Genomic DNA, 20667 nt, shown 5'->3' with positions numbered 1-20667 from the left:
CCTGATATTCTTTAATGCCAAAAATACGGAGATATTTCAAAATAAAAATTAGGGATAATTATGTTACAAGGTGATTCACTGCAGAGTTGGTTTGGAATTTAAAATGGGATTCGGTTTACAAAGAGGCAATTTACATACAGCTGTCAGAAATACACCTTTAAGCTCTTATATCAAATCAAAATGGGGGGGGGGATTTCAAGCTACTGAGAAGGCTTACAATTTTGAAGAGTAAAGATTTGTACCTAAGCATTTTGTTCGAGTCCAAGGTATTGGCTCAATTTAGAGACAATGCTAACTAAGATGCTTTAGCTAAGCTTTCGGAAGGCTTACACAGCTACAAAAGCCTGTACAGACCACACAGACACAGAACTCCCGAGCTCCTCCCCCCAGCTCACTGTGGGATGCGGACGGCTTTCCCCACACGGGTCTCCTTTTCATCCCCTTCTCCCTCGACAAGAACACGACAACCGCATGCACAGAGCTTTTGGTTTTACCTGGTGCAAACCCACCTGATAGTGTAACATAAACGTCTCCATTTGGACTCCCATGAATTTGGCTTTCACTTCAAAGTCTCCAACTTCTTCTGTTGGACTGATTTCAAAGATAACATTTTTAAACCTGTTGAAACATGACATCACAAGGGTATGATTTTTATCTTCTCGTATGAAAATTATTCTCTGAAACACGGAAAGGAAATGAACAGCGTCTCTGAGTGACAAGGGTACAAAATAAAGGTGCAAAGTACCCCTGCGGGTGTGGAGGTGTGGGATCGCTACCCTAAGTACCATCTGCTTGGGATTTGGATGGAAGAGTGGCATCCTCTCCCAGGAGTGCTTGCTTTCTCAGAAAGAGGAGCCATTGAGGAAGGCCGCCAATGCATGGCGTCTGAAGGAATGGGGTCAGAAAAGCTCTTGGCCTTCCATGTGGCCACTGCTGAAACCTAGTGATAAAAGCAGAATCAGGAGGAAACTGGGCTAGAAAGGGGCAGAAAAGATGGACGTTTGAATACATGCTTTTTTTTTTTGGTCTTTTTAGGGCCGTGCCCACGGCATATGGAGGTTCCCAGACTAGGGGTTGAATTGGAGCGGTAGCTGCTGGCCTACACCACAGCCACAGCCACACCAGATCCAAGCCACATCTGCAAACGACAGCACAGCTCATGGCAATGCTGGATCCTCAACCCACTGAGTGAAGCCAGGGATCGAACCCATGTCCTAATGGATACTAGTGGGGTCTGTTAACCCCTGAGCCACAATGGGAACTCCCTGAATACATGCATGTTTGAGGAATGGAAGAAATAAGTAAACAAAAGGGGGGAATCAGAACGAAAGAACCTAGAGAGGAGGTCTTCTGGAGGGAGTAGGTTCTGGGGATATAAACATACTGAGTACTACCAAAGTATCACTCATCCTTACCGTGTTACAAGCCCAGAAATTTTATGGCACCAGGAAAAAGTGGGGATGTGTTGTTCCAGTGATCAAAATCAGATCCCCAGATCTGCAGAACTCAGCTATGGAGCAAACTGATCTACTGTGAACAGAGCTGAGAACCATGAAGGATGCAAAAGAGGCCACTCAGAAGCTAAAAGAGAGGTCACAATAGCCATGCACTAAAATGCATGCATTTTGTCCAAAAGGAAATCCTCACAGGTTAGAAAGATTTTTTTTTTGGTGTGGTAAATAACTTTATTTTAACTGGTTTGGTTTGCCATTTGGTTTCTAAACTCATAGTAGCAAATTAAAAAGTAGTGAGAGGGAGTTCTCATTGTGGCACAGTGGTTAACAAATCTGACTAGGAACCATGAGGTTGAGGGTTCGATCCCTGGCCTTGCTCAGTGCGTTAAGAATCCAGTGTTGCCGTGAACTGTGGTGTACGTGACAGATACAGCTCATACTCCACGTCACTGTGGCTCTGGTGTAGGCGGGTGGCTACAGCTCCGATTAGACCCTTAGCCTGGGAACCTCCATATGCCGTGGGTGTGGTCCTAAAAAAAGGAAAAAAAAAAGTAGTGAGAGAGTCAAAATAATGGTAGGCACTTGAACAGTAGTGGCAAATAACGACAAAAAGAAGGGAGGAAATGGTAAATATTATGAAACAGATTTGAAAAATGCATAAAGTGCTCAACAAAAAAAAAATCCCAAAAGACCAAGGTTCCCGAATGATAAAGTGACCAGAGAAAATATAGATAATAAGCCACATTTAAACACACATACACCAAAAAAGAAAAAACCTGGAATTTTAAAAAATGCAAAATTTTAAAATACTACCATTTTTTTTGTCTTTTGTCTTTTTGTTGTTGTTGTTGTTGTTGCTATTTCTTGGGCCGCTCCTGCGGCATATGGAGGTTCCCAGGCTAGGGGTCGAATCGGAGCTGTAGCCACCGGCCTACGCCAGAGCCACAGCAACGAAGGATCCGAACCGCGTCTGCGACCTACACCACAGCTCACGGCAACGCCGGATCGTTAACCCACTGAGCAAGGCCAGGGATCAAACACGCAACCTCATGGTTCCTAGTCGGATTCGTTAACCACTGCGCCACGACGGGAACTCCAAAATACTACCATTTTTAATGCACTGATTCAAAAACATCAAAACTTGTTTTACTATTCAATGACGGCAAAGAAGTAGTGAGGTAAGTGCTTTCACACACTTCTCAGACACTTCTAGAAAATACTTTGTTTTATTTAGTTAATAAAATAAAGAAAATACTTTATTTTATTACTTTTTTTTTTCCCCAACTGCTATGGAAAACAGTATGGCAGTTCCTAAACAAACAAACAAATCAAAAATAGAACCATCATACGATCCAGCAATCTCGCTTCTGGCTATATATCCAAAAGAATTCAAAGTAGGGTCTCAAAACATTCCCATTCCCATGTATACAATGGGAAATTAGCCAGCCTTAAAAAGGCAGGAAATCTGTCACAGGTTATGACATGGATGGACCTTGAGAGGATATCACGCTGAGTGAAGGAACCAGGTTACAGAAAGAAAAGTGACCTTACACAGTGTATGGGTCAACCTCTATGGGGCACCTAGAGGAGTGAAATTCATAGAAACAGAGAAGAGAATGTTGGTTGCCCAGGGCTGGGGCTTTAAACTATGTTTGAAGGGCACAGTTTCAGTTTTGTTAGATGGAAAAGTTCTGGAGCTCTTTTGTACAATCATGAGAATATATTTAACACTGTTGACCTGTACACTGTAAAAAATAGTTAAGATGGTAAATTTTATGTTTTGTGTTTTTGTACAACAAACATTTTTTTAATATTCTGACTAGAAATTACATTTTTAAGCATCCACCATAAAAAAACAAAGGTTTACAGATAAAGGTGTCATCACATGTGTGATAACACATGTGTGATAATGTAAAAAGTAAAACCAAGAAGATGAGCTAAGTCCCAGGTTCCTAGCCTCAGGTGAAATGCAGGGCACTGCTCTTCTCATCAGTCTTATTTATTCTTGGTTTGGACACAGAAATAAATGGAAGGAATGGCTTCCTGCTTTAAAAAGGAAAAGTAAAATGTCCCAAGACAAGTGTTCCACAAACAAGGAAAAGAAATACCTTCCTTTCCATGAGAGACAAATTAACTGCATATTAGGCCAAATTCTGCACATAATTAATTATACACATAAAATATAAAAATGATTATCCAGAGAAACAAAGTCAATAAGATAAAGATATGACAAATGCATAAATTTAAAAATCAATATATAAAACAATAAAAACATAAATACTCACTGATTCACTTGGAGATCCTCAATTTCCAAAAGAACTCCTTTTTCATGTAGTCTTGCTGCTGTATATTTTAGAGAAATCTTTTTACTTTTCTTTCCTTTCATTTCCCTAGGCTTTTTGGAGACCCTGTAAAAAATCACATCATGTCACTTTCCATAAATAACTATCAATTATGAATCTTTGTTGATAATTCAAGGATATGAGATCAGCAAACAAACTTCCCATACACAAGCCTAAGAAACAAGCCAGTTCTAGAATGGCAAATAAATGCTAGGATTTGACAAAGCAACATCTCTGCAAAACAGAGAAACATTACTCCGTTGCTTTTACTTTGATTTAAATTATATTTGAGGACACACCATGAATGCAACAATATCTTAATCCTTCTATGTCCCTCCTAGAACCTAAGCATCTAAAGTAAGTGTGAGGGCTTTTAATGCCAGCCTGAGGGAATTGTACTGAACCCCAGGGGAATGACTCTAAGCCTCTTGGCTGTGCAGAAAAAAAATAAAAATGTCTTAGAATACATCATTTTTTTTAACTTTTTTTTTGGTCATGCCTGCAGCATGTGGCAGTTCCTGGGCCAGGGATCGAACCTGGGCCACAGCAGTGACAACACTAGATCCTTAACGTGCCAAGCCACTAGGCCATTCCTAGAATATGTAATTTTTAAAAGAGTTTAAGCCAGCATAGCAATTATAGAGGAATGGGAGCAAGGAAAAAGAAATAGATGTTGGAAGGCTATTGGGATACCCAAGGCAAGAAGTGGTAAGAAAATAAGCAAAGAAAAGAAACGGGTGAGAAGAGATCTGGTACTCTCAAGGGGAGGGTCTCAAGAAGAGGGACAGAAAAGCTGGTAGTTGTGTAAAAGAGAATAATCCCTAAGGCTGGCAACTGAAATATCTATCAAAATCACAACTGTACAAAATTCTGACCCAGCAATTACATTTATAGAAATTTATCTTCCAAAACATGCCTATATTTGCAAAATATGTACAAGAAGTTATTTGTTACAGAATTTTTTATGATAATTGGAAACAATGTAAATACTCAACAATGGAGAATTAAGCACTTATAGTTACCTATACAATGGAATACCACCAAGCCATCGAAAAAGAAAGGAGAACATAGCTCTGTCCGCTTAGAAGGCCTGAAACAATGATGTCTCTGTGGCAATGAGCACATCTAGTGCCTAGATCTTGGTTTCTAAACACCGTTTTTCATTAAAAGGAAACAGGGATGCTTGGAAAAATAGCTAAATCCAAATTTAGGGAGGGAAAAGTACAAATTGAACCAGAAACATATTATGCCACAAAGTCAAGAGGTGCTAAAAGAACGATGGAGACATTTTAAAAGGACATAGGAGCCAACTCTGCAAGTTGGGTTTTCACATTAGCTCTCCCTTACTCGAGGAAGTTTTCAGGGAGGGAGAGAAAAAGCACAGATGGAAGAGCAAGCAAGCTAGAGAGAGCAGAAGCTGATGTGGCAAAGTGTTAAATACAGGTGAATCTAGGCGACAGGTATATGGATGTTCAGCGTTCTATTCATTCAGCCCTTCTGGGGTTTGAAATTCTTAAGATGAAAAGTTTACTATCACTTTTAATAAGTAGGACCTGTGCTTAACCACTTCGCCTCTCTGGATTTTCAGTTTCCCTCCTTGTAAACCAGGCAGGCTGATGGTTTGTGGCCAGCACCAAAATGGCTGCATTTTAGACTTTTCTTGGCAGCTGAGAACAAATCATGGTCTGGGAGCCTGTGCCCAGGAAGTATAGAGGCCAGGAAAGTGAATTGCTCCTAATATCCCTTAAGTGATTTTTGAGGCACTTCCTGGTTGAGGAACCACTAAATGATCCCTTTCCAAGATTCTTTACTTTCTAGGGCCAAGAAGGTATTTTGGAACATGGCATGCTTAGAAATAAGCATCCTTGAACCTCCTCCCCAACACACATTATTTATTTATATCAGACTGTAACAAACAGAACTAGGAAATTATACAAACAATTAGAAGCAAAATAAAGGACAAATGCAATAAATAGATCCAGTGTGTCCAAAGTAAAAAAATTTAACGTCATTTCAGTTGCTTCTACATCTTTTCCCCCCAACACTGATTCTTTAAAAAAAAAAAAAATACTCACTTGCCCTTGCTGGCTAAATTATCCAAGCAGGTTTTGATGTAGCTTTTATAGTAATCCACCTGTTCTCCATAAAAGGTTGCCTTAGAGTTCAGAGCAGCGTACGTTTGCTGCAGCTTCACTAGTTCAGCCTTTCTCCTCTGTCGGTATCTCCGCTGATTCCGAATATCCTGAAATATAATTATTAAAATTAGGAAAGTAATGATAGGTATCATGTGCTTCTTGATTCAGGAACACTAGAACCAAGCCTTGCTTAACTCTGCCTTGCTTGACCACACATTCTTCTTTTATTTAATGGCCCTACTTGCAGCATATAGAAGTTCCCCAGCCAGGGACTGAATCCAAACCATAGCTATGGCAATGCCGGATCCTTTGACTCACTAAAACACACCCACACTTGTTTGTTTGTTTATTTTTGGCTGAGCCCACAGCACACAGAAGTTCCTGGACCAGGGATCAAACCTGCGCCATAGCAGTGACAACACCGGATCTTTAACCACTAGGCCACTTGGAAACTCCAGGCCACAGATTTTTTTTCTTTTGTCTTTTTAGGGCCACACCCGTGGCATATGGAAGCTCCCAGACTAGGAGTGGAATCAGAGCTGTGGCTGTCGGCCCACACCACAGCCACAGCAATGCCAGATCTAAGCCGCATCTGCGACCTATGCCGAAGCTTGTGGCAATGCCAGATCCTTAACCCACTGAGCAAGGCCAGGGATCAAACCCGTATCTTCATGCACACTAGTCAGATTAACCTGCTGAGCCACAACAGGAACTCCCAGACCACACACTTTTTTTTTTTTTTTTTTTTTGCTTTTCAGGGCTGCACCCGCGGCATATGGAAGTCCCCAGGTTAAGGACTGAATCACAGTTGCAGCTGCCGGCCTACACCACAACCACAGCAACATGGGATCCAAACCACGTCTGTGTCCTACACCACAGCTCATAGCAGCTCCAGATCCCCGACCCACTGAGTGAGGCCAGGGATCAAACCCGCATCCTCATAGATATTAGTTGGATTTGTTCCTGCTGTACCACAGTGGGAAATCCCTAGACCAAACATTCTTAATAGACACAATTTATGTTCAAAAATTAACAAAGAAATTCAGATCTCATCAATTCTTTTCCCCCTTTTCTATTTTCTAGATGTAGTGAAATTTACTTCTAAAGCCCTCTACATTCTCAGAATTGATTTGCAAAGCTGGTTTAAACCTCTTAAATACGTGGTCAGGAGAGAGAAGAAAGTATAATTTGCAGGTGGGGCATGCCTATGGCATGCAGAAGTTCCCAGGCCAGGGATCGAACCAGGCCATAGCAGTGACAGTACTGGATTATTAATCCATTGGGCCACTGGGGAACTCCAGAAAGCTAACTCTGATGTAACAATCACCAAGCTTCTCGTGGTGCATGTCATGTTCTCAGGGCAACAGCAGAGAATGCCTGCCTCTCAGCCTGCACCAGATTCCCTTACTTGAGAAGCATTCACACAAATCAAGGCTTTGATGATCAACTTGATGGGAATATATATTTTACAGTAATCATTTAAAAGATCTGGAAGAATTCTTTAAGGCCAAAGACAAACTGAGACACGGAAAGCTCTAATTAGGGTCTTCCCCCTACTGATATGGGCCATGGAATAAACCATCAAAGGCAGGTGAGGACTTCATGTTGGATGAGTCAGAAACGATTCTCCAGAACAGAGAATCTAATCTGCCCATGAACCAAACACATGTCGTCATCCGAACCGCTCTGTCTCCTCACAAGCCTCTGAGACAGCTTTAGACATGGCTGGGCCACTGCTATCCCCCAGTGTGTACCCTGGCAATGTCGTTGATCAGCTCCTGGTATCTGTTCTTTGGGTCCACGGTGCCAAGCTCCGTGAGCTTCTTCAAGCCCGACTGGATCTTCTCCTTCTTCTCCTGGAGAGTGAGGTTGCTGTCTTCCTTTACAGATTTTGACTTTTTCATCTTGTCAGGAGTTTTGGCATCACGAATAGCACGTCTCTGCATGGCCCTCTGATGTTCCGCTTCCTACAGAGAGAAAGAGAAGACTGTGGCAGGGGTTCCACTAGTCCACACCAAACTCCATTCTTGAAACGCGGGTGGAGGGGGAACAAACTGACCCCTTTGACAACTGACAGAGAAAGAGCATGAAACGGGCAGCTCTCTTTTCACCTAGAAGTGATACATCTATGAAGTCACACAGCTTCTGAGGGCTTCTTTCCTGGACTCTGAGGTATAATCAGGAGACTGGGCTCTACTGGATGTAAAATCCTTTGTTTTTTCCCTATCACATTTGAGACATGGGAATCATTTGGCTTTACTTGAAACCCAGCCTGATGAATGTTACAACCACACCAATGCCACACCAGTGGTCCGTGTTCTTACTAATTCATCCCAGCTCAAGTCTTCCCTCTGCTTTCAAACGTGCTACAAATGCCAGGATCTTAAAAAGATCCTCGTATCTGATATTTCTCCTAGTCACCAACCAATGTTTATCCATTACATTCCCACCCAATAAATGATCTACACTTGCTGTTCCACTGGTTCAGCACTTTTCTCTTTGATTCCTCGCAACCTGGCTTCCACATATGCAGCTCTCATCACCAATTTTCATTGCCATTCCCCCACCCCACATCCACTGCTTCTTCTTAGCTGTTGCCTTTATCATCTTTTCTGCACTTTTTCCTTGCCCCTAGCAGGGTTTGTACCTCCAAGTGACCCACGGTCATTTCTCTGTAACTGTTCTCGCTCAAAGCTTCCATGATTACCTCTATGCTAACAGACCCTAGCCTGTGGTTCTGGTACCATATCTTGAACTGTTTGTACTGGGGATGTTCACATTTGGAAAGGCTTATAGTTCAAATGTGTAGTTTTTCCCAACCTGGAGCAATTCCTTTCCCAATATTCCCTTTTCTTCTAATGTCAAGACTACTCTTTATCATATAATGTAAAGAGCACAAACTGTGGAGTCAGAATTAGATCCAGGTTTGGTTCTGCCACTACAAGTGAATGACCTTGGGCAAGTTATTTATTTAACCTCTAGGGGTCTTAGTTTCATCACCTGTAAAACGAAGATGAAAAGACTCAAACGGACAGTGCAAAGGCAGCAGGAAAGAACACGGTGAGAGCATCAAACTAACAGCAGGTTCTCAGGAAAGACCAGTTCCTCCTTCTTCCTTTAAATTTCCTTCCAGGTTGAAAGAGCCGCAGTTATTGGCTATGTCTCTTTTCGTTCCCCTCATGCACATCGCATGAGTAATCAACCATAGCATCTAAAAGCTGACAATCCATGTACAGTAGCAGTTTTCAAACAGTCCTCTGTGCAACCTTAAGGGTTTCCCAGAGGTACCATGAGTCCTAGAGGGCAGGCTTCCAAGGGCCCCATTCCTGATGCCACCAGAGGAGCTCCAATTTTACCTGCTTTATATACTGGGCTTTGAAAAGGATTCCCATGCTCAAAATTTGAAAAGGAATGACTTGATTTACTTTTCACATTTTGCAGACACGGAAAAGAAGTCTTAAATATGAAGGGACTCATCTTCCCCCCCACTGCTATGCCACCCCTCAACCGACTGGGCCTGGGACCTTATCACACAGCTACGATGACGCATCTACCATCTGCTCCCATGGCACTGCCAAGTCAATCAATATTAAATGTTTCCAAAGGTTACAAAGGCCCTTTACTCTTTTACTTCTCTGGTGCCAAATTCCTGTCTAAGTTTTGGGCTCTACATAATCTGTCCTCATGTTTAATTTCTCCTACTCATTTTACCTACATCTTCACACCAGATACGCAGGTCTGGTCACATCATGCTCTTCCAGCCCTCGTGCCTCTGTTCACATGGACTCCCCTCTCTGAATGTCCCTCTTGCAATGCACACTCAGGTGCTGCCATTCTTTGTACGTCTGGTTCAAGTCCCACACCTTCCTGACGCTTTGCTCCTCACTGGCCTCTTTCCTTAACTTCAAGCATTTTTAGAGCTAATACCACAGTGAATCTTTGATGGTCTTCTAATTGTTTGGGGCGTGTACATCATGTGTCTCCAACTAGATCATGAGTTCACTGAACTTAGGAGACACAGTCTATACTTTTATCTACCAAGACACTTAACAAAATCTGAACTATATAATCTTCAATAAATTATTGGGAAGACTCACTGATTCTGCCTCTGGTAAAATTAAAACACACATGGGGAGTTCCCGTTGTGGCCCAGTGGAAATGAATCCAGCTAGTATTCATGAGGACATGGGTCCAATCCCTGGCCTTGTTCAGAGTGTCATGGATCTGGTGTTGCCGTGAGCTGTGGTGTAGGTCACAGATGAGGCTCAGATCCAGTGTGGCTGTAGCTGTGGCTGGCAGCTATAGCTCCAATTTAACCCCTAGCCTGGGAACTTCCATATGCTATGGATATTCCCCCCACCTCACCCCCCCCCCAAACACACAGACACACACATGCACGCATGGACTACACGTGTCAGTGAGCTCTGTGCCCTAGAAACATCTACCTCTGGATTGAGGAACCAACAACCTTCTCGATAAGCCCTAACCACCACCAGTCTCCAGTTACCTCCAGACCCACCTCTCACCACCTCCTCACCCCTGCCATGTGCCTATCACAGAAGAACCTAGCCACCTTTCAATGGTATACGTTTAACCCCTAAATTTTACCTGTTCACTGGTGGCTGGTGTTTCTAGGATTTCAGTCAAGGTCTCTCCTGGCTGGAACCGGATGACATCCACAATTAAACGTTTTGTGCTGAAAGGAGATGTGGGAAGCACTTAAACATCAGCAGGTGTTCTACTTCTCCTGGATGGACCTCAGCAGGAGAGAACGCCAGCACCTCAGAGTCCCACTGGGCAGCTCTAACGCAAGATATGCAAGGCCCCAGGCTTACTCACGCAACTATAACTGAGTGGGTACCAATGTCAGGACTTCCAAGATGCTAATTCATTTCACAATCTTATTAGCAGGTAAGATGAGGTAAAATAAGGTAAGTCCTCTGCCAAGTATAATACATGAGGTGATCAGAATTATATCAAATGCTTAAATGGCTAAGATGATCATTTTTGGCATGAACAAGAGGACTCGTTCACCAAGACCCAGGGATACAAGTTTCACCGGGTTCCATTTCTTCCACCCCTCCTGCTTCCAATACTCACTTCAGCAAGATGGTCCGAGCGTCCATTTCTGCATTCTCATCGCCAGGCACATCAAACTTGTTGGTCAGTGTGAGAGAGACTTCTGTCTTAGCCAGTGCCTCCTTATTTGGGTCATTTACGTTGCCAGAGCCTTCTCCTAAAGTTTTGGGAGAGCAGAAACAATCAATACAGTAAGGAGAGGAGACAATAACTCAACCAAAAGATAAGTTAAGATAGTTGAATAAGCCAATATGTACACTGTGGCAAGGACACCTTTTACTGAGAAATAAAATATTTGCCCAATGAAAAAGGCAAAGGAGCCATGTTAAAATAATTTAATAGGACCTTCCCATCATGGTGCAGCAGAAACAAATCTGACTAGGAACCATGAGGTTTCAGGTTCGATCCCTGGCTTCGCTCAGTGGGATAAAGCTCCGGCGTTGCTGTGAGCTGTGGTGTAGGTCACAGACACGGTTTGGATCTGGCGTTGCCGTGATGTAGGCCAGCAGCTATAGCTCTGACTGGACCCCTAGCCTGGGAACTTCCATGTGCAGCAGGTGTGGCCCTAAAAAGCAAAATAAATAAATAAATAAAAATAAAATAAAAAATAAAATAATTTAACAAATGTTTAACAAGTCATTTGAACACTGTCCTAGTTCTTTCTCAAAATTCTCTATTCATTTCCTTTACAGGACTTATTATTTCTCGTTACATGACTATATGTATATATGGACTTGAAATGAGTCTCCTCCACTGGACTTCAGCTCCTAACAGACAGGGATCACATCTGTTTTCTTCCCTGTTGTATATTCAGAGCTTGGACAGTGCAGAGAAAGAGGAAGGGACACGTATGGCCCTCCTGCCCAATTTCCCTCTCAGCTTCCGGGCATTTAGTGGGAATTTACCTATCAGGGACTCGATGGTGGGCACCTCGCCAAGATCATCCAGCAGCTCATGGATCGGATCGTTGTGCTCTGGGGCAATGGCGTCCTGGTGATCTAACAGGAGCTGCATCGAACAGCCAGGGATCAATTCCACGCACACACTCAACCCACTGGTCCCCATCCCCAGCCTACCAGCACAGAAGAGGTGAGGTTAAAAAAAAATTCTCCCGTTCAGAGAACTGACAAACCAATCGTTAACAAACTAACCCAAATAAACAGTGTAATAGAGAAAGCAACTCGGTGGCCTGTGATGAATGATATATGTTACAATGTATAAAGAGGAAACACTGGTATTCTCTCACCCTTACAGATATAAAGGTGATTTTGTTTGCTTGTTTTTACCACGGCCGTGGCATGCAGAAATTCTCAGGCCCAGAATGGAACCTGAGCCACAGCAGTGACCTAAGCCACAGCAGTGACAATGTTGGATCCTTAACTGCTAGGCCGCCAGTGAATTCCTAAAGGATTTAAACGTGCCCTATAAAGGAACAATGAAACTCTCAGGCTTTAAAATCCAAAGTCATGAATGTACCCTACAACCAGTTCAAATGACTCACATTCATACTTCTTCTTAATGTTTCAGTATATGTTTTAATCCAGAGAAAAATGCACTTGATTAGCATTATCATTATCTCAGTGGCATTCAACAAAGCCTTTAACATGCTATTATCCCAAGTGACATCAGAAATGAAAATATCTGACATTTCATTTACTTTTTATATAGTTCCTCATTTCCTGTTCTATATGCCACCAAAGGGGAAAGGAATGAATTATAAAAATTAGGAAATGGAGTTCTGCTCGTGGCTCAGGGGTTAACGATCCCAATTAGGATCCATGTGGATATGGGTTCCATCCCTGGCCTTGCTCAGTGGGTTAAGGATCCAGCGCTGCCGTGAGCTGTGGTGTAGGTCGCAGACAAGGCTCGGATCCGGCGTGGCTGTGGCTCTGGCGTAGGCCGGAAGCTGTAGCTCCGATTCGACCCCAAGCCTGGGAACTTTCATATGCTGCAGGTGCGACCCTAAAAAGAAAAAAAAAAAATTAGGAAAGGAAAAAAAAAAAAGCACCTACAGGAAAAATCCACTCTAAGGTGACTCAGAGAAAAACCCTAGAATTCTAGAGCGTGTTAGAAAAGTAACACAAAGGGCCAGGGTAAAAAGAAGGAGCAGTAAAAAGAGTATTTTATCAAGTCACTACAAGAGGGGTCACAATGGAGATTCTGAAGCCCACCCATGGGGATTCTGATCCAGCTGGCCTGCGGTGGGGTTCAGGAAACTTCCTTTTTAATAACCAGCCCAGATGATTCTGAGGCAGTTGCAGGTGGCCTAGGGGCCACTTCAAGAACGTTAAGAATAATGAGCCAAGGAGGATAAACAACAGGTAGATGCGATGTCAGAAAGATCAAAGGATGGTATGATATTGGGCTTCTAGAGATGGCAAGCGGTAGCCAGAGAAGGCAATTAAGATAGAGCGATGAAATTAAGTAATTAAAGCAAAATGCTTACAGTGTGGGTGTTGATGATTTCGCCAATGGAAATGTAGATCACAGGCTTGGTGAGGGTCACTAAATCAGAATACTCATCCACATTAAATTTATCCTGAAGCTCTGGGACATCACAAGCAGTTTGGAAAAACCGTCTGAAAATAAGCACAGGAGCCAGGCCCCAAAAGTGACACGTGTGAGAAGCTGGTGAGGGGACATCCCACAAGCCTCTGGAGCAGTGAGTTCAGACAGAAGCCAGCCAGGCCAGTTAACGCCAGAGAAACTGCGGCTGTCCGCTGTGCCCGACAGCCTTGGGACGCTGGTCCTCTCTCCGCGTTGTTTTAGTTCTACCCACGAGAGCTGCTCAACCATGATTTCAAACCTCAAAGTTCTCCAAGACCTTAGTGGTCAGCAGAAGCAACTTTCTAAGGCAGCACCCTGAACTCACAAGCCAGTGTTCAATTTACACATATTAAGAGTGCTCTCCAGTTCTTCTCTGATTACGGAGTGACACATGTCTAATGCAGACCATTGTTTTTTTACATTAAGGACTGTTTATTGCCCAGGAATATATCTTAATGGCTCAGACATCCTTTTCATCTGGAGCTGTGAGCCCAGGAAACATATATCCTACCACCCTGGAGTTCAGAGCATGCTGGATGTGGAGTTTAACCTCGTCTTTCCCCTCAGAGTCAGAAACACACCCACAGAATCTTTCGAGTGCCTTGTTCCTTTCCTCCTACCTGAATTTCTGGTAGGACTGGGAAAGATATTCATTAATGATGCTTAAGTGAGCATTATCTCCCAGAAACATCTTATTGGAAGCTGCGTGCTGCAGCATCTTTGCAATGGAGCCAAGATTTCGGCGTTGGTCTGTGGTGAGCTGGCCTCCTGCTGACAGGTCAATGATATCAAAGGCATCGGGAGCAACAATGGCTGGATTCATGTATCGATAGTAAAGCAAGTTACCAATAATCTAGGAACAGAGGAAAAAGAAATGGGTATTAAAAACCACTCCCGCGAGTAAACCGTAAATGACTTTGCTAGCAAAGGAAACCAGAAAATGGGGTCCTGTGAGGAAAAAGCAAACACTACGCACACATACACACACATTTTCTCTCAAGCCCTGAAACTAAAATGGCTGAACATCCCCTGGCTGGCTGCAGGGAAAAAAGTGAATGAGAACAGAACTGAAAATCACAACAATGAAAGAGCAGGTTCAGAAGGTAAAAATGATAGACTCAAGGTCTGTTATTGAGCCTTTTAAGGCATTCTTTGTTCACATATAATAGGGCAGCAAATAAGGCTGCTGTCAACCACATGCACTTTTCACTTTTATGCAGCTGGGCTTTCATTCTAAGAAACTAAAAAACACAGCTAAAATACATCCTTAAACATGACTTAATCAGCACAGCACATCCAACCCCCATCATCCTCATGCTGCAGACTTCAAAGGCAGACAAGTTCATGCCTCTGAAATTAAAGTCACTCAACACACATCTCTTCCACAGAAGAATTCAGGGACAGTCACAGCACTTCCCCTAGAGTTTCATTCAGAAAAAAATAAAATTAATTCACCTGAACAGAAAGTCTAGAATCGAGGCCTCAGTGTAGGAAAGCACAGAACTAGGAGAGAAGAAAAAAAGCTTTCAGATTAAAGGAAAAAAAAAAACAAAAAAAGAGGAGGGAGCATAGCTGAGTAAGAAAGAATTACCAGCAACAGCCTTAGCAGAAACAATGGTGCTTGCTGCCATTCACCTCACCACCAGCAGAGGGAGCAATTCTTCAGCGAAAAGACAGGACTCAAAAGAAGTTTACCTTAAGAAAATCTGTCTTCTCTACTTGTGTGATGTCTGTGTGCCATTCGAACAATATACAAACTACATGGGAACTAGGACAGGTATCATTTAACACAGGTACTATTTATAATCGCTTTCAAAACTGACAAAATCTATGCTTAGGCACTTACTAAAGGTCTAAGGCCAGGCCTGGTCTTGTAACCTTTCCTCAAAGGGCTATTATTGGAAGGGCGAGAATGTGTCAGCTTTCAGAGTCTTACCTTCAGCAGCTCATCCTCACCAGCATCGGGGAATTTCTCATGTAATGAGTCCTTCAGCACTTTGGCAATGAAGCGCATCCCGTAACTGTGGGATGGACAAAACTTAGTGAGAAGGGCCAGGGAGCAGAGGGCCACTAATGCTGGGGGCTATTTGGGATCACAACTGATGGCACTCACGGGATTTTGTCCACAGAGCTGATGATGGCTGCGAGGAACTTGTCTGTCACAGCCCGCATGTTCCTGATGGAGTTGTCTAGCCGTGTCCTGACTTCTTCATGAGCCAGAGCCTGTTCTGGGGTCACATCATAGGGCAGTTTGCTGGAAAAGGAGAAATGATCCCCAACCATGTTAGACTAACAGCCAGGAATAGCCTGAAGCAAGACTTTCCTAAACAGAAAGACCCAGAGGGATTAAGTGAGCTTCTTCTGGTCAAAGAGCTGGTAAACAGTGGGGCAAGAACTGGGGCTCAGGTTTGCAACTGTGAATTGGGTGCCTGGAACTACTGCCAGGCACTAAGACAGGCACTTGGGATAAAAGGTACTGGAGACATGAGAGCTTCTTGAGTCTCTTACAGTCTGGTGGGAGACGCACACAAATAAGTATCTGGAAACCCACAGTGCTACAAATAAGACACTGACCAGAGGTACCATGCTGCCACAGTGCCACCTTCCTCTACTCAGGACGAATGAAAGAAGACCTCCATAAGGAAGGGACATGTGAACTCAGGAGAAAGGAAGAAGAAAGGTCTTCTAGGAAGGAAGGTCAAATGCAAAAAAGGGGAGAGAGAGGAGAAATAAGGGTGCAAAAGCGGCCAGGTCGTAGAGGGCTCTCTCTATTACATAATGTTAAGAAGTCTGGACTTTCCTAGGAGCCAGAGAGAACCATTAATAAGAGATCTGAATTTTGGGGGTGATAGTACTGGCCCACCACTGGAAATGAATTAAAGATGGACAGTCACAGATGAAAGAGCTGCAAGACTAGTGCCACAGTCTGATTAAGAAATGATGAGGGCATGAACAAGGATGCAGCAGTGAGAACCAAGGACACAGACCTGAGAGACATTAAGGAGAACAGTCAATGGGACTTACTGACCCTTTGGGTGTTAATGAAGGAGGTGACAGCTATATATAGGAACTGAAGCCAGAGGAGCTGCTAAGATCACTCGAGGAGAGGGCACTGAGCCTGAAGAAACTGGCAAGAAAATAGGAGATGTGCTGGAACACTGCGCCCAGGCTAAATCAGAAAGGAAATAAGAACAGGAGGAGCTGAAAGACAAACATGAAATTCAGGATCCAGGTCTGGTACTCTCAACAAGGTCAAAAGGTAGTAATGACCACCTTGGTGGCCTAAATCCAATCACAAGTGTCCTAATAAGAGCGAGGTAGAGGGGAATGTGCAACACACAGAGAGGAGATGATGTGACCACAGAGCAGGGACTGGAGCGGACTGGAGCCGCAAGCCCAGGAATGACAACAGCCACCAGAAGCTGGAGGAGGCGAGAACCTCTCGTGGGAGCATGACCCTGCGACACCTTGATTTGAGCTGTGTGATACCAATTTCAGATTTCTGATCTTCCTGATCCCAAACTGTGAGAGAATAAACTTCTGCTGTTTTAAGCTCTGTGGTAATTCGAAGGAATAGGAAAATGATACCGGCAGATATGGATACAACTCCATGTGTCATATGGTGGCTGAATTACTACGAACATAAGGAGTCAGCAGAAATTAACAAAAGCATTCTGTTTGAAACAACTGGCTATATGAAATTATAATAAAGGCAGTATATATTTTATTATTTTTTATTTTATTACATTTAAGTTACACGCTATACATCTTTTACATACGTAAAATTTATAACCTTACGTATATGTGACAGTTTTATTTTTTTAATTCTTACTTTTTATTTTTTTTTAGGGCTGCAGGTGCAGCATATGGAAGTTCCCAGGCTAAGGGTCGAATCGGAGCTACAGATGCCAGCCTACACCACAGCCACAGCAATACCAGATCCAAGCCTCGTCTGCGACCTATACCACAGCTCATGGCAACACTGGATCCTTAACCCACTGAGCGAGGCCAGGGATCAAACCCATATCCTCACACATATTAGGTTTGTTTGCGCTGAGCCATGATGGGTACTCCTACGTGACAATTTTAAAAAACTAGTAATGAGCAAAGGGAATAAAGTGCCAAACACAACAGATGCAGTCAGAGAAGAGAATGTTAAATTTCTAAGAATTTAGAGGTGAACATTCCCAAAGGGTGATGAAGTCCCAGTTTGCTATGTGTTTGATGACCGAAGCTCAAGGATGTGGACATGATGGCTGGGCTCCCACCACACTTCCCAGTTATCAAAAAAAAGGTGTTGAAATCAATTTCCATTTTATGAAAGCAAAATAAGACTCTACCTTCTGATAGACAGATAAAAGAAAAAAATCTTGAAATACTGCCTAGAATTTTGACCTATAACTGACTGACTCATGGACCGTCAGAGGAAATATCTCAGGACCTTTGAGCCAGTGTGCCTAGGGCTGTCATCTAAGGATGCCCTGGGTTGCAGGCAGACCTTCCCAGTCAGGTACTGCAGTTGACAGAACATATTCCAGGATGTGGGCCTCAGATGTGCAGGTCAAAACAAAAATGGATTTTCCATCATACTCAGCAATGCTCGGCCTCCTGGTGACAGGCTTACCTATTACTAAGAACCAAATCATTGTGCCAAATGATTCCCAAGAGGGGAGTTAAGCCCTTTAGGAGTCAGCAGAATGTTCTGTTCTCTATCCAGGTAACCTCTTCCCTTTGCCTGGCGTCCAGGTATCTGGAAACCAGAGTGATGTAACCCGTGGGCCAGTCTCAGTGCAGCAATCCTTATACCAAGACGGGATAAGGAGCCTGAGCCAGAATACCATCAACACACTGCCTCCTTCACCGAGAAGGTCTTGCTCTGGAAAAAAAATGTCAGCTGAACTGTAGTGTGCTTAATGCCACTGATGATTTCCAGTTACTGGCCCACAGACTGAGCTGAGTAGCAATCACACAGAGACAGCTACTCCACTTAAGCTCCACAGAGCATCATGCATGATCTAACCTTACTCTGCAACAACAAGGAAAAAACCACCATAGACTAAATTGCTCACATCTCTTCTCACCCTTCTCTGTCCTCACCAAACTGCATAAAGACATGTTAAACATTCTGGCTGTAGGAACTATATTTTCCCAGCAGTACTCATACTCTACCGACACACTTTTGGTTAGATGTGCCAACGGTGGCGGTAAACTGAGGCCCTGGCACAGAACTCTCCTGAATTATGTCAGTTTCGTTAGTCTAACTCTCAGTGTTCCATCATCTGCCCAGGCCGTCGCCTCGTCCTTTAATGAAGCACACCAAACTCAGATCTGTGCAGTCTTTCCATCCAACCCCATCTCAAGCAATGCCAGTGTCCTTCCAGTTCCTAGACTCTCCAAGCTCCTTCCAGCTGAGAGAATTCAGACATGAAGACTCCGTACCCAGCTTGCAGCAAGGCTGGCCCTGACGTATCTTTCAGGCCTCGGCTACATTTCATCTTCTCAGGGAAGCTCTCCCCAATCATTCTAAGCGGCTCCCTCTTTGTAGGGAGGTTCCCTACAAAACCTCCCTCAGTCTGTGGCTTTATTCTTGTGTACCTGGGTGTCATCTCGCCCACAAAATAAACACTGAACAGAGGGCAGGAAGCATGGCTATTTCATTCATCACTGTATGTCTCATTCATTATCGTGTTATTATGTGTATATCTAACACAGTATCTGGCACACAAGAGATACTCAATAAACATGTGCTAAATAAGTGAAGAGACCACCAGGTCAACTCTTTAAAGGAGTTTCCAAGGAAAAGCTATTTGAACAATTATTAATTTAAAATCACAGAAACATTAACTGCTTTAAAAAGAGAGAGAAAAATAAGAAAAACATGAAAGAAAAAGGTGTGGTTCTCATACCTTGCCTCTCCTGTCTGAGACTCCATCTGATTAACCCAAGATTTGTAAATATCCACAGGGTCAGTTTTGATGTTGAGAGACTTGTCGTCCATAATCTCCTTCACCACCGGGGCCAGGATCTGCCGCAGCGCATTCTGGCCCCGAGCACCGCGGTTGAAACTCACGACCATCTTAATAACCGTAGGATTTCCAGTCACAATCTCTTGAATCTGATCTACTTTTGACCTATAAAACGTGACACAAATTCAAGTCAAGATTCTTCCTCCTTAAAGATCCCGTCTGCTAAAAGCAGAAACAGCTAGAAGCAAAGGCATACATGCTCTTTCTCTAGAAACACCCCCAACATTCATCTGAACACAGCGTCTTCCTGCTATATAGCAATCATAGGAACATGAGCAGGTCTTGTATTAGCTAAAAATGTGAAATCTTCGTGTTTAGATCAGCTTTGAAAAATTCTATCTTGCTGTACAGCACAGGGAACTATATCTAGTCACTTGTGATGGAACGTGATGGAGGATAATGTAAGAAAAAGAATATATATATGGATATATATATATGGATATATATATATGTATGACTGGCTCACTTTACTGTACAGTAGAAATTGACTATAAATCAACTATAATGGAAAAAATAAAAATCGTATAAACTTAAAAAAGTCTATCTTAATACAGAATGTTCCTAAAATTAATTTAGCAAATCTCTTATCCTATTACCTCCCCAGAAAGTGACACTTTATATTAGTGTTTATACTAGTTCTTTTTTTTTTTTTAAAGGAGAGACTGTATTGGAATTGTTTATTCCTTTATCCCTGAGCACAATAGCCAATACAGAGCAAACATTTAGCATTAGACAAGTTTTTTTCGTCTGCACCCACGGCATGAAAAAGTTCCCACACCAGGGACAGAACCCATGTCACAGCAGCAGTGACGCTGGATTCTTAAACCACTAGGCCACCAGGGAACTCCTATATTATTTTACACTTAGCATATATTAGTTTCTATTAGTGTATAGTATAATTCATTTGTATTAGTGTACAATATATACTATTACATTTTTATTTTATTTATTTTATGGCCGCATTTGTGGCATATGGAAGTTCCCAGGCCATGGACTGAATCTGAGCTGCAGCTACAACCTATGCCCACAAATGTGGCAACACTGGATTCTTTAACTCACTGCACCAGGCTGGGGGCTGGGGATT

At 43.0% G+C, this 20667-nt stretch overlaps 1 protein-coding gene across 1 annotated transcript in view; it reads right to left on the bottom strand.

Moving 5' to 3' along the window:
* Positions 1–20667, bottom strand: part of IQGAP1 (IQ motif containing GTPase activating protein 1) — a 105885-nt gene that overhangs the window by 3696 nt on the left and 81522 nt on the right. The window contains 12 exon segments of the mRNA XM_047796986.1: positions 510–618; positions 3740–3862; positions 5872–6038; positions 7686–7898; positions 10540–10627; positions 11032–11167; positions 11916–12018; positions 13457–13589; positions 14178–14410; positions 15494–15578; positions 15671–15811; positions 19464–19688. Of these exon segments, the coding sequence (XP_047652942.1) occupies positions 510–618; positions 3740–3862; positions 5872–6038; positions 7686–7898; positions 10540–10627; positions 11032–11167; positions 11916–12018; positions 13457–13589; positions 14178–14410; positions 15494–15578; positions 15671–15811; positions 19464–19688 (1756 nt within the window).

This window comes from Phacochoerus africanus, chromosome 9, assembly GCF_016906955.1.
Source record: "Phacochoerus africanus isolate WHEZ1 chromosome 9, ROS_Pafr_v1, whole genome shotgun sequence".
NCBI classification, from domain to species: domain Eukaryota; kingdom Metazoa; phylum Chordata; class Mammalia; order Artiodactyla; family Suidae; genus Phacochoerus; species Phacochoerus africanus.
This window is presented reverse-complemented; position numbering and strand designations above follow the sequence as displayed.